Here is a 14,290-nt window from a genome sequence, read left to right on the forward strand (position 1 = left end):
CAACAACCCGGAGAGTGTGTGCGGAGGGGTGAAGAGCAGACATTCACTGGGTGGGCGAGATGAGCATGGACTGTCCCCCCCAAACTCCTGGGAGAGAGGGAGATGCACTCTCGCTCTCTCCTCTTTTCAGTGAAATATAACACACATTCGGATCGCAGAGCTTTCAGACAGTCTCAACTGATAGACAGACACATCGAGCTGCTTTTCCGGCTTCAGTTTTTACTCCTCCTCCTCTCGCCAACGTCACCCTGACAATTACAAATAGGTCTCTCACAAACCATACCTGTCAATCTTTTTAATTGCTTTGTTTTCTTTTTTTTTTCCCCGAGCTAAACAATATGACACAAAAAAGAAATCTTAATACAGCATAACATAAAGATTGCACATTGGAAAAAGACATTGAGGGGTTTGTTGTTGTAATCCACTGGCTGATACTGGGTAAAACCCATGTGTTATGAGCCAAGTTAGGTAGACACTAGTTCCTGCAGATTTTTAAGCCTGTAAGTGCCCCCCCCCCCGCCCCCGCTTGGACACTCATAGACACGCATCCACGTGGATACAACCACCCTTGGATGAGGAATGTCGTCCATTTGAGATAAAAATACCTGTGTCGCTTTTGCAGTGTTAGCCTGGTGGTTCTATTTGATTGGGGAGGAGCACTGTGGGGTTTTTAATGATTTGATAATTCATAGCTAAAAAGAAAAAATTAGTATAATGTATACACCTTTAATAAAAACTTAATGATGGGCTTTGCTCACTACACCAAAAAAATGTGGAAAAATACTTAATGTGGTCTTCTATGAAAAGTGAATTGATTATTTGGTCAATACCAACAATTAGGGAGAAAACTGACACGATGGAACTGCAGATCTGTCTAGCTAGGTTATAAAAAGAGGTCTTCTTATATCCTGGTAAAGTTTCCAATTCAATTAACTCCCTTGGCTTCCCCCACCTAGAAGTTTAAAATGTTTATATGCTCTGGAAATGTGGCCCTATGATTTCCAGTATATGTACTCTTTCCCAGTGGGAAACATGTAACAGTCTTGTAGAGGCTACTTAAAACATTCATGGAAAAAAGAAATCTTGGTCAAATAAAATGGCTTAGTTCGTGCAACTTCCATGGGACAGACTAAAGGCAGAAGGCGCGGGCAAGACGTTATGGGACGGGGGCCAAGAGCCTGGGACGCTGGGTGCACTGGGCGCCCCCAGCCCAATGTTGGGTGTTTGTGGGCGTGCACCGGCGGCCAGGGTTCCCCGCCCGGCCCGGGGCTCGGGCCGTGCCCCGCCGCCCCGACCGCGCTCGGGGTTGATTCGTACCACCTTGCAAGGAAGTGAACGCTTCGCACGGGAAGGGGAGGTGCCTGCGCCGGCCGCCGGGCGCCGCGCAGCTCCGAGGACGCCCGGGGCTGCTGCCGGTTCTGGGCCGCGGCGAACCCGGGACGCAAGGGTGCCCTGTCGCCCCCTTCACCCTTTTAGAGGAGTCAAATCTGGCTTTTAGACCTTGGGGAGGGTGGGGATATCCGGTGCCTCCCGGGTGCCAGGAGGAGGGGGGAGGGCGGAGAGGATCTTCGGCCAGTCTGCGCCGAGCAGATTCAAACCAAAACAAAAAGATTAAAGGAGCAGAGGCCGGGGAGGCGGCGATCCCGCGGCCGGGACCCCGGGGGTGGCGCGCCCGGGAACCGCGGGGGCTGCGCTGACTCCCTGCACTGCGCGCGGCGGGGCAAGGAGGCGGGGGGAGCGGGCGCCAGGCGTAGTGGGGAAGGGGGGGAGCCGAGGGGAGGGCGCCGGCCGGAGGAGGGGCGGACCCGCCCGCTCCGCCCGCCGCGCTGAGCTGAGCCGAGTGGAGCGGCCCGGGCTGGGCGCGACCCCGGCCAGCGGCGACGCAGAAAGCCGGCGGAGGCGCGGGCCATGATGCGGCTAGCGCTCGCCGGGGCCAGAGCCATCGTGGACATGTCCTACGCCCGCCACTTCCTGGACTTCCAGGGTTCGGCCATCCCACGCGCCATGCAGAAGCTAGTGGTGACCCGGCTGAGCCCCAACTTCCGCGAGGCCGTCACCTTGCGCCGCGACTGCCCGGTGCCACTCCCCGGGGACGGAGACCTCCTCGTCCGGAACCGGTGAGACCGGCGCGCGCCCCCCGCCCCGGCCCCGGCCCCTGCCCGCTCTGCGCTGCTCTCGGGCGGTCCAGCGCCCGCCGGCGTCCCCACTCGGGCGTGCGCTGGGGCGCACTGCCTGACTTTGCGAGATCCCTGGAAGTTGAACCCGCCGCCATCTGGCGAAGGCGAAGTGATGTGACTGTTGCCGAGGTGAATATAAGATGCAGGCGCACTTCCTCATAACCGAGGGTTATTTTAATTTGGGATTCCCCTCCCCTCCTCCCTCCTCCCCCTCCCGATCCCGAAATAAAACCGACGGGACCCAGAAGGGGAGGCTCCCCGCCCGGCCCACTCGCGCGCACCCACGGCTCCTGCGTTCACATAATCTTTAGGGTGGAGCGTGAACAGCCTGGACACAAACTGCGAAGTTTAGGTAACGTGCTTTGGAGGAAGGAGGCCGGACAACCGGCTGGCTTTTCCTGTCCACTCCAGGGTGGCAGCCGCCTCGCAATGGCGGAGCCTGTGGTTGGGTGTTGGTGTGCACCTCGCCGAATCCGTCTGCGTGTTGTCAGTGCTGTGTAATTGTCGTCTGTGCCCTGTAGTGTACCCACGGACGCGTGGCGCGCGTGCCGGGCGGTTGGGCCGGGGCTGGGGTCGGAGCATGGCATCATTTGCCCGAACGTTTTGCAGACCTTAGGGTGACAGTTGGGTCGTTGCCTGACCTTCGGACTGTCTTTTCCACCTCCACTCTTCCCACCTTAATGTCTTTCCACCTCACTAATCTTTAGTAACTGCTGAAGCAACAGGAAAAGAGGGGACCTGTTTCTTCGGTGCCCTGCCAGAGGGTCTCTGCCGGGTGGGTCTACTCGCCGCCTGACTTGCAGACGGGGTGGTACCCGTTACCCCCTTGGCAAGAGCTGGACTCTCCCGCCTGCTCCTTCCCATCCAAGGGGCTCCATACAGTATTGCATATTTCAGCTTGAATAATACTTTCAAAGGGAGGAGTAAATTCTGGTTGTAACTGTTATCACTTGAGTGTCAAAAAGTATTAAGTTCCTGCGAGGGTTGAAGGACAAAGTGTATCTTACCTAAGTAGTTTGAGGCAACGTTTAATCGGTCCATTTTTGAGATTGACATCTGCCTGCCAAACAAGGCTGTAAGACCTCGGAATTCTGATCATGATATAAAACCTTTGGAAACCTGTTGGAAACGTAAAAATTGAGTGAGCCAACGGTGGGATTGAGTGGAGGCTGGGGGTGGGGGCGGGGGCGAGTAGTGGTGGGCTGTCTGTCCCTTAAAAAGTTTGCACCGATGGAAACAAGGCTGCAGAGGACTTTATTATGCCATGAAAGGCTGAGGCGGTTGAGATCAGGACGCGGGTCCTGCCCAGCCAAGTTAAAAAGAAGGGCGTGTGTGTTCACGCAGAACAGAGGGAACACACGAGTGATTTGCTGGAAGTTGAGATGAGACTCAGACTGAAAAGCTTCCAAACAGACTTAACAGGCAAAGTTTCACATAGGCCTTTTTCTTTTTTCCTTTTTTTCTTCCTGAAACAGTACACTATTGTCTGTGAACACTGATGTACATACACCCACGACTGCTTGGAAAAAAATACCTTTCAGAAACAGGGTGTGAAATGGGGCGGGGGGCAACTGATGAGCCGATCAGGCAAGGGGAGGTGTGAAGTTCCAGCTGTCCCAGCAGTAGCGAGGTGGGACCCCCGCCTACGCCGTCGTGGAGGCTGTTCCCGCCCGCAGCGCGGGCTGCCCAGCCTCTCTGCCTCCTGGGCATCAGCTCCCCTGAGTGTGCGCCCCTTCCCCGCCGGGTGCCGGGGCAGCCCCCCTCTCCCCCCCCCCCCCCGCCCCCCGCGCTGGGTCACTGAGGCCAATCCCTGAATTCGGTGGTCGGAGTTCTGGAGCGCCGGCTGCCATGTTAGAAGCTCCTCGATTTGGGTGGCTTTAAGATCCATCCCTCTATCTTCCACCCACGTTTGCCAAGAAACCCTTTAATATAAATAGTATATTTATATTAACCGCTTGACCTCTAACTTCTACCTTGAAATCCGCAATAGAAGAATGGGGAGAGTTTTCTGCGTGTTGGGAGGGGGGAGGAATCCTCACCTCCTCTCCCTGCTGTTGGAAAATCCGCTCTTACCCCCAAGTCAGAGGAAGATCTTTTATTCTAGGAAACGTAGTCAGTAAAGGTGGCATTTTACCTGTTTGTTTTAATTTTTGTTTTTGTTTTTAAGAGTAGAGGAATTCACTGCAGGTTAGTCCATTTTAATCCTAGACTAGATCTCCCAGAACAGTGTTAACTGCGTGAAAATTTTGTGCAAGAGCTTCTCATTTTTATCATAATAAAATCTGCTCTGGAGTGAATGGATTGAGCTCAAATTCACTTGTTTGGAAAGTGTTTGGTGGTTTTAACTGTGCTCCCTCTGACTTTTTCTTTCAGTTGGGCCATTTGCACGTGTCATTCCATTTTAACAGAAAATACAAATTCTTTATTCACAAGGAGGGAAGTGCTTTTAAGCTAGGCATCGACTTGGGATAATCAAGTTTACCATTTAGGAAAGGTGTGGGAAGGGGCACCTAGAATCCCTTTAGAATGTATAATTGATGTTCCTTTATCCAGTTCTCACCTTCTGGTTTCAAACATCGGAGGACCACCTCGCTCCCCCCCACCGCCCCCCCCCCATGCCCAACCCTTCAAAGAAAAGAAAAAGGGAGAAAGACACTCCGTGGTTAAGTCAGTCTGTGCGCTATTTTTAGCTTTTTCGTAAGATGGTGGCATATTATTTCGTTTCCAAATATTTCTAACGATTTTCTGCTCAAGTGTAAGATAATAGAGCAAAGAGTTTGGCAAAGAGTTTGCCATTCCTAATGGCAAAAAGAAGATGGGGGATGGGGAAGGCGTTTTTTTGGTAAACCGTTTGTTGCTCTCCGGGAGGGTAACTATTTCTGCTGATTCTCCAGGCCGAGATTTTCTTTCTTTCTTTCTTTCTTCACTGTTCCTTTTCTTTATTTTATTTTATTTTTTAAAGGGAAGGTCTGGTTTGGACGACTGTATTTATCTCCCAGTATTGGAGGGTTTTGCTCTGGACTTGATTCTTCGGGTTTGGTTTTTGTTCAGAGAAAAGCCTTTCCCCTCCCTCTAAGGTCTGCCCTGTTTGACGGTAAACACAGGGAAGGGGTCCATCACTTTTTAGTGTAAATAAACTGAGGGACTCGGGAAGGGTATATATGGGGGAAAGCCCTCACCGTCTCATTCTTTCTCCTGGGGCTCCTCGATTTTAGTATTTTGAGTGGATCCACTGCCCGTCGGATCGCTAGAACCCTGCACTCATTAAAAGCACATATTTTAAATTAAAGAGGGTACTAGGCGAGTCTCCAAATGCGCGCCTCCGTCCTAGCGTTGTCTTTCCTTTCTTTTTCTTGCTCGCTCGACCTTACAGTCCCTGCTCCCCGACCAGGCCCCCTCGCCCATTGCGCCTGCTGCTCTTGAACTTGTTTCCGATGGAGCCAAAGGCGCGGGCTTCTGGCTCTCACCCAGCTCTTCCCAAAGCCCAGGTAAGGACCGAGGCGCGCCACCCGCTGTGGAGATACACCATCAAAAAGCCAGGGTGCAGGGAGAGGCGGGGGCCCGCACCGGGGCTGGGCAACCATGGAGAGGGCGAGGTGCGCGGAGCCTGGCAGGAACTCTAGATTCCTTCACCCGAGACGCAGGCGATTTAGAAGTCTGAAGGGCGGGGTGGAGAGACACGAAAAATAGGGGTGCCTGCGAGGCCAAGGTCGCGGTCCGGCCTCCAGCGGCTTCTGTCCCGCCGCCAGTGCGCTGCGGTGCTCAGTGTGCCCTGGGCTCCCCTGGCACATTGACAGACCCTGGGCCTGAGCTCCGCGGAGGGTGCGGGCTGGGCGCGCCTGCCGGCCCCCCGCCTGGTTTAGGGAGGCCAAGGTCAAGGTCGTGGGCCTGGGCGGTGGCCCCCACCCCCCACCCCGACACCGGCCCGCGCGGCCCAGCCGGCTCTTGAGTCGGACTCACTGATCGCACCTCTCGGTGGCGGCGGTGGAGAGGCCGCGCGGGACGGCACCAGCCAGGCAATCAGCGGAGGCCTGGCACTTCGAAGGGAGACGGTCCCAGAAGCGGGATTTCTGGCGCCCCGCAGGCTGGTCCCGGCGCACCGAGAGGCGCGCGCGGCCGGCCCTGCGGTCTCCTGCCACCGCTCCAGCCCTATTCGGGGCTCAACCGCAATATTTGATTTGGGTAGATTCAAGCTGCGGCTGGTGGGCTGCAGTCACCGCAGAGTGTTGTGTCGTTCCCCCCGCCTCCCGCACACACACACACCCGCCCTTGCTGCCCTCTTTGGCGCGTGTGCCCTCTCCCTCTCGCCGCTTTCCCACAAGCGTGCGCCCTGCATGGTCCTGCCGCCTCTCCCAGGAAGTGGCAGCCACAGTCCGGGGCGGGGGCTGCGTTTTTCCTACAGCAGTGCTTTCCCGCTGGCAGGCCCCCCAGGGCTCGCCAGTTACCGAGTGTGTGTGGGGGGATCCAAGAGGCCCGAGGCGGGGGCTCCCCGCAAGGGACGGGCCTCTGGGAAGGCAGAAACACCATGGGAGGGGGGAAGGGGGGAGGACGAGAGGAGACAGGAGGGGCGAGGCCACAGGAAGGGCTAAGCTAATCCTGGACGGAGAGAACGGAACTGGTGATCAGCCCCGGCCCCCACCTCTAAAGGAAAGCCCGACACTCCCACCCCCGCGAAGCCTTCCCAGAGTTTGTTTTCCAGCCTTGAGCCAGGCACCGGCACCAAGAGGGGCTCCAGCTGGGCTCTGCCCTGGCTGCCTTCTGTGAAATCCAGAAGCAAGCTCTCATAAAGCTGGCCCTTTTTAAAAAAAAAAAAAAGGCCAGGCCTTGAGAATTAGGTAAATGGAAAAGAAAGATAGCAGCCCCTCCCCCTCACAAAAATAGAATGTAAGCATCTTGGTATTAAATGCCAAGTGAGGAACTAGCCAAAAGCATTATTCCCACTTCTCATCACTGCCTACGGTGTGCCGGTATGGAATTCTGCAGCCTATTGCCGAGGCTGTGTTTTTGCTAACTTCTGCAAGCTGCTTGACATGCCCTAAAGTGTTTCCTGCTTTCTTATTTCTACAATGTGTAGAGAGCTTTCAATATTGTAGATAGATAGGGCAAAGCCATAAGGGGGCATTTATAAGTGCAGAGTATTGTCTCTAATACAGTGTAAGTGGACCCTTGCAGGGGGCAGTTTTTAGTTTATTAAATTAAATTAAAAGTCCATTGGAAGTAAATTATTTTAAAATGACCTACTTTACCAGCTCTCTTCCTGCCACCAGATACCATCACCTTTTCATTTCACTGCAGGTGGAAATGACATTTTTAGGGTCCCCCATGACGTGTCTCAGCCACCCCTGACATTCTTAGGAGATGGCTTTTTTCCTTATGTATTAGGGTATTTTTGTTATGAGGTATACTGAGATGGAAAAAAAAAAAAAAAAGCTGGTAAAAATACCAGTCTCACAATTAAATTGACTCTGGATACCAAAGTGAAAATAATCATCTGGTATTAATCAAGTATGTCTCTGCTTCTTGTTGAGGAAAAATATAGTGCCGATTTGCTTTCCTTTTCATCTGGGAAGGACTGTAAAATGTTAGATGTTCCATAAAAATCTCTCTACTCTTATGAGACAATTTTTGTTCAATTAATCAAAATGCATATTTTCACACTGCACATAGTTACATCAGAAAGAAAATTTGCTGCAGCCCCTCTAACATTGTTTTAAACAACCCCTGCAGTAACATGTAACAGCCAGTGACCTTGCACATTACATCAATCTTCAATAATATCATTGTCGTTACTATTATTATCTGAAGTGTTAAATTGTTGCCAGAATCAATACAAGTCTACTTCTTTGAATATATTTTATCCCACTGTTGTTTTTAACATCTTTGTTAAGAGGCCAATTAATTTCCAACTCATGGCTCCAGTGAAGTTTGTGTATAAGAGGGTTTCCTGACTTTTTTTTTCCTCTTTGGAAAGAAAGAGGAGGGGAATAAATGGCATGTGAAGTAAATAACTTGCTGTTTAAAGGGATATGAAATTGTTCCTGGAGTAATGAAAGAGTAAAATATACCCAAATTCGAAAATAGATCACTGTTGAACTCATACTTGTTTGATTTTTTTTTTTTGAACTGAATATCAGGGCTGGATTTTGTAAATTCTATCCAAATATATAGCTTAGCTACCTTCCATAGTCACTGGAATTAGAGGAATTTTTCTAAGTGGAATATAAAAGGCCTTGATGAAGAAAACATCTTAATGTATTTGCGTGATTGTTTTCTTCTAGATTTGTTGGTATTAATGCATCTGACATCAACTATTCAGCTGGCCGATATGACCCTTCAGTCAAGATCCCCTTTGACGTGGGTTTCGAAGGTGTTGGAGAGGTGGTGGCCTTAGGCCTCTCCGCCAGCGCCAAATACTCAGTTGGCCAAGCTGTGGCTTACATGGCACCTGGCTCTTTCGCCGAGTACACGGTGGTGCCTGCCAGGATGGCCATTCCAGTGCCGTCTGTGAAACCTGAGTATCTCACCCTCCTGGTAAGTGGTACCACTGCCTACATCAGCCTGAAAGAGCTGGGAGGACTGTCAGAAGGGAGAAAAGTTCTGGTGACGGCAGCAGCTGGGGGGACTGGCCAGTTTGCCGTCCAGCTGGCAAAGAAGGCCAAGTGCCACGTGATCGGAACTTGCTCTTCGGATGAAAAGGCTGCTTTTCTGAAATCCCTTGGCTGTGATCGTCCCATCAACTATAATGCCGAGCAGGTGGGCGCCATCCTCCAGCAGGAGTACCCCCGAGGTGTGGATGTGGTGTACGAATCCGTCGGGGGAGCCATGTTTGATGTGGCTGTAAAGGCTCTGGCTATCAAAGGGCGCTTGATAGTGATCGGCTTCGTCTCCGGCTACCAGACTCCTACCGGCCTTTCACCTGTGAAAGCGGAAACGTTGCCAGCCACATTGCTGAAGAAATCTGCCAGCATCCAGGGCTTCTTCTTGAACCATTACCTTCCTGAGTATCAAGCCGCCATGGACCACTTGCTTAAGATGTACGCGGGTGGAGAGCTGGTTTGTGAGGTTGATCTCGGACACCTGTCTGCAGAGGGCAGGTTTATAGGCCTGGAGTCTGTATTCCGGGCTGTCGATTACATGTACACAAGAAAAAACACTGGAAAAATTGTAGTCGAATTACCTCACTCTGTCAACAGTAAGCTGTAAAAACAAAACACTGGCATAAATAAAAGGAGAAAAAAATGGGCATTTTATGCCCCAGACTTACTCAAATCTATTTTTAGTTGGTAATGGAGATGGTATTTCTTAAAACAAAAGTAAGGTTTAAGAATTGGTTTCTCCTTCTCTTTTCTTTACTTCCTCTATTTATTTAAATTTTTTTGCTCCTCCCTTGCCAAAAAATAAATAAATAAAATTTCCTTCGATGGCTTAGAGGTAAAACCTTTACATTCAGTTCTTTATTCATGGACAGTCTCATTCCAGATTTTATTGTTCCAGGGAACTAAATTAATTCCTGATGCAAGATCTGATCAAATCAGTATGTCTTCAGCGTGATGAGATCTTAAAATCGGTCTTGAAAATAGTTCATGAGTCCTTTGCTTTGAAAGAGTTTGGTCTTATCCTAATAAGTTGTTAATAAATGAGAGAGAAGAGATATAGAAAAGCCAGCCATTTTTCAGAGTCCATATTCTCAGGAAATGGTCCTCCATTTTCTATAAATCACTAGCTGACTATCTATGTAGGAATTTGGAGGGATTCTCCCCAAACTTTGATTTTGTTAGATTATTAGGAAAAAAAAAATTGATGAAGTGAGCACAGACCTCTTTTAAAGAAGTACCTCTTATTTAATGGCTTTTATGCACATTCATCCCAGTGAGGCATGTGTGAAATGGAAAATTTCTCTTTCCCTTAAGTAGCAAATTAGCATTGAAAGCATATACAGATAAAAGCAGATTTGGGAAAGACAAACTACACAGATTCAGGGTTTAGAAAACTTTGTACCGGTACAGGAGAGGAAGAGTATGTGTCCATTCACAGCGATGGCTAGCACATGAGCCATCCACCGGAAGACACACCAGGGACCCACAAGAGAGTCCTTATAGCACCCTCCATATGCCTAAATAGAGAACACCTGATAGCATTGTGCATAAGGACCAAAGTGACCTCAAATAGCCAAGCATTTGCTTCGAGTTAAAGACTTCGGGACTGGAAGGTGTGTTTTAGCTTGGATCATGGAAACAGAATGCAGCCATGGATGCTGTGTTCCCATTTTACTCCACATGTCCTGCTGAAATGAGATGCTCCTTGTCACTATCGCCTGATGTCACACACTTGAAAGTAACGAGTCCTATGTTCTCCCCTCTGAGTCACGCCTGAGAGCTGATCGGCCAGCCTCCTAACCCTCAGCTCACCAGAGCCTGCTCCAGCTTTCATCATTAAGTTGGAATTCTCATAGTGCCTTTCTAATGAAGGCAGAGCCCACCAGATGATTTTTTCCAAAGCTGTGGGCTTCAGTGCCTCTAACATGCGAAATAAATATACTCACAATTAAAGATGCTCTGGGAAACTTGGGGACCGTATTTAATTTTTCTTTCCTTCCATCTGAGGACCAAGAAAACCCTACTGCCGAATAGCTGTTAGTATCTATTTTACAAGATTTACTCATTTTCAGGTACCTAATGTAGCTGCTAGCATGCATGCACAACAATACAATTTATATGGTAAATGGGACCAAATAATGGCTTCACTGAATGTTATGGCTGCACTGAAGGGAAATGTCACGGTAAATAGCTGCCAAATTATGGATCATGCCGAAGTGTCACAACTGCACTAAAGACAAATAGCACTGGAGGCTATTGCCACTGTGACGCTTTTGAGTTATGAAGAAGAGTAGCAGCCTGATACGAGGCTCTTTGTGTCCTCATTATAGCAAAGGGTTACTCGTGCGGGGGACACAAGACGCTGGGCCAGTGTGACACTCAGTTGTTCATCTGTCCCTTTCAGACCTCACAGCTGTGGCAAACAGAAAGAGACTGCCTCACTTTTAGATGCACAAACCAGTGAAGGGGAGGGGACAGGCGCTGTGAATGTGACGGCAGGGGAAGGACTGGTAGTGGAGAAGCGTAATCAAATCATCTCATCAGAGAATATTGTTACCTTTAACGTAGTATCTGGCTGATAGGCTTGGCTGCCTCCTCCGCAGATAGGCATGTGACGTCCACATTCTGCCTCTGTCCAGACTTGAGCAGGTAAGGACATTGCCAACTAAATTGCTTCTTCTAAACTGAAGTGCATCCCGGTTTCTTTCATTTTAATGGGAGAGTAATAAAGATGAAAGACCAACATTTTAACTGATGGTTCCCTTAAGCTACAGAAGAGAAATTTATTATGTTTTGAAGGCATAGACCACATTCAGCTATGTTTAAAAAAAAAATGCAAACACCCAGGTTTAAAATAAAATATAATCTGAAAACCCAATGCCCTGTCTTTCCCCCAACTAAGAAATGACAGTGCATGCTGTTTTCATTTATTCTTAGAAAACAAGCATGAAAGATTCCGCCCATTCAGATAATGCCAAAAATATGTTTAAACTTTTTTTATTCTTCTTCTGAAAAATGATTTGTAAATTGAGGGTCATAGTTCAGCATCAGTTTCATCTTCTGGGATTATTGTTGGAAACCAGCCTCTAATGGGAGGTGAAGTGGTGCAGTGCACTACCACCTTTCTTCTGAACTGTATTACATATCACAAAAAGTACATCCATAATTCAGAGCAATTGTCAGTCTTTGTTTTAGAGACGGGGCTGGGGCTGCACAATCATGGTGGGTGAATTATTTCTGGGTTGTCAGGGTGGCCTTCTCTGCACATGAGCCTTGAGGTCTCGGGCTGGGCAAATGGAGAGCCTCCACTCCGGTGACCATATCAAGAAACAAGGGAGTCCCAACTCTTCCTTACCATTCCACTGTGACTTCCAAAAAGTCAAAATGCTCTTCCTTCAAATTTATTTTGCCCACAAAAAAAACATCAACAGTGTCATCTCAGCTCCCTTAGTCCATGACTTCTGCTGTTGACCAACGTCAGCATTAAAAAAATAAAAAAATAAATAAATCAGGGAATAGTTTGCAAAGAAATGACATAGAAGTTTTGCATGATGTACTCTATAAATCGTTATTATATGATTTCATCTGAATGGAGTTTCTCAGGAGTAAGATAGTGCCTCTATAAATGGTCATTAGTATTACATTCGGTGTTTATCTAATGAAAGTGCAGTGACAAGTAGCTGCTTCTTATTAAAATGAAAACCTTGCCTTATGTACTTAAGGAACATTCCAGCTAATGAGGATGTAATGTCCTCGGTACAACACAGATCTCCTTTTTTGTGTGTTCACTACCACAAGATGCTGGAAACTTGACAAATGATATCATTTAAGACGTGCCTGCCGTAGGGACCTGCGTTTTGGCTTCCTGTTTCTGGCTTTTATTTGGGTAACATTTATAATGGCCACCCAACTTGTAATGGGTAATGTTTTAACCCCTTCGTGGAGTTCCCAATTAGTGTGAATTTACTACATGCAGAATTTCCATCAGAATGGGGCAGGGAGGGCTCAGTTCTGAAAAATATTTTCCTTAATTACTTGACCACATGTATATATGGGATAAATAGCATATTTTAGATTCATATAAAAACAGGTGAGCAACGTGCAACTTTCAGAACACATATGGTAGGAAAACACCAAATACGATCAACTGTAGAGGATAATACAAATTTTATGAATGCGGCTCAGGAGCAAATGGCCTGATTCAATGGATTCATATTACCATTTGCTATATTTTCTGTCCTCTTGTTTTATTAAATATAATTTGTTATTTATAGTACTGATTTAGAGACAAAATCTATGCAAACATTATTAGTTAATTTTTTACTTTGTTAGTGTCTTTTTGAAAGTTAGATTTTCTGTAACTAACTTTCTAGTGATGGCCCAGAATTATGATCATATTTCAGAAGTCAAAAAAGACAACTCTGGATTATCAGTACTGTTGGGGTAGAAATTTTAGCCTTTGAATCCCATTTTTCAGTAGGCCCTTAGCATCAAGTTATTCAGCTTGTAAAAGGGAGGATGTTTGATATGAGAACCTTTTTGCTATTCACCTGAAGCAAACTATGGGATGTTAGCACCAAAAATCATCATACAAAATAAATTATATTTTCCTCATATGTGTCAGTTTAAGTAATTCTCGATAGTAGTAGAGACTTGACATTTCCCCAAAAGTCAGATAAGATACATATTTCAGTTCATACAGCTTGAGATTTCTGTATAATTTTTCTACTGGATCTGAGTAGGTAATGAGATGTGACAGTAAGACTAAAAGTGGCCGGGTATAAATACTGCCCAAACAACCATTCATTTATTTATTTATTGGCTGCATCTGCAGCACGTGGAAGTTGTAGGTCAGGGATAGAATCCATATCACAGCAGTAACCAGAGCCACAGTGGTGACAACACCAGGTCCTTAACCCACTGAGCCACCAGGGAACTCCCCTGAGCATCTATTCCTGATATGACGGTTTTTCCCCCTGTGGACCTGCCCTTCAGCACTTTCTCTAAGCATCCCAGGAGGCAGGGACCCTGTTGGGAAGCAATCTTGCATCTCTCAAGCAGTAAGGTAAGTACCACATGGAGGCTAGTTTAGGGAAACCAATACATGCCTCATATGTGCTGAGAAGCATGAGCCAAAAGTACGGATTCCAACAGCCCCCCAAAGTAAGACTTTCCCTTGAAGGGCACTATTTGACTGTCTTTCTGCCAACACAAAATTAAAATAATAATGAAAACACACCCTGCTGACTGATGGTAACATCCAATATGAAAGATGGATTTGTGCTTAGAGCTCAGGAGAATGGTCTACAAGTTGCCAGCTGCTGTCACGCCTTATGCTCTCTATGGAAAGAACCTAGCCGTGTCTTAGAATGACCTGAGCGAGTGGTTTGTCTGGCCAGCGGGAGGCATGGAAGCGTGTTTAGGGAGAAAGAGCATCCAGCTTCCAAGTCCTTGCCTTGGCCTTTTTTAAAATGAATATTTTTAATAAAGCCAGCAGTTATTTTACTTATAGGAGCT

The 14,290-nt window shown here is 47.9% G+C and overlaps 1 protein-coding gene across 5 annotated transcripts; it reads left to right on the plus strand.

The window, feature by feature from the left end:
- Positions 1-1,799: 1,799 nt before the first annotated feature.
- On the plus strand, positions 1,800-9,440 carry PTGR3 (prostaglandin reductase 3). 5 transcript variants are annotated; one of them, XM_047766946.1, is made up of 3 exons: positions 1,985-2,117; positions 5,551-5,665; positions 8,456-9,440. In XM_047766946.1, exon 3 carries the CDS (start codon positions 8,616-8,618, stop codon positions 9,378-9,380), a length of 765 nt encoding a protein of 254 aa, XP_047622902.1. In that variant the 5' UTR covers positions 1,985-2,117; positions 5,551-5,665; positions 8,456-8,615; the 3' UTR covers positions 9,381-9,440. The 5 variants fall into 5 exon arrangements, with proteins under 5 accessions (XP_047622898.1, XP_047622902.1, XP_047622900.1 ...); XM_047766944.1 differs by lacking the exon at positions 1,985-2,117 and adding an exon at positions 2,137-2,306; XM_047766942.1 differs by lacking the exon at positions 5,551-5,665 and having other exon boundaries at positions 1,800-2,117.
- Positions 9,441-14,290: the final 4,850 nt, after the last annotated feature.

Source organism: Phacochoerus africanus, chromosome 2 (assembly GCF_016906955.1).
Source record: "Phacochoerus africanus isolate WHEZ1 chromosome 2, ROS_Pafr_v1, whole genome shotgun sequence".
NCBI classification, from domain to species: domain Eukaryota; kingdom Metazoa; phylum Chordata; class Mammalia; order Artiodactyla; family Suidae; genus Phacochoerus; species Phacochoerus africanus.

Excerpts from the sequence above, each read along its gene's own strand:
- PTGR3 (XM_047766942.1), top strand. The coding sequence starts at position 1,909 with ATGATGCGGCTAGCGCTCGCCGGGGCCAGAGCCATCGTGGACATGTCC. Across the intron at positions 2,118-8,455 it reads GACCTCCTCGTCCGGAACCG|ATTTGTTGGTATTAATGCAT; the intron begins GTGAGACCGGCG and ends GTTTTCTTCTAG.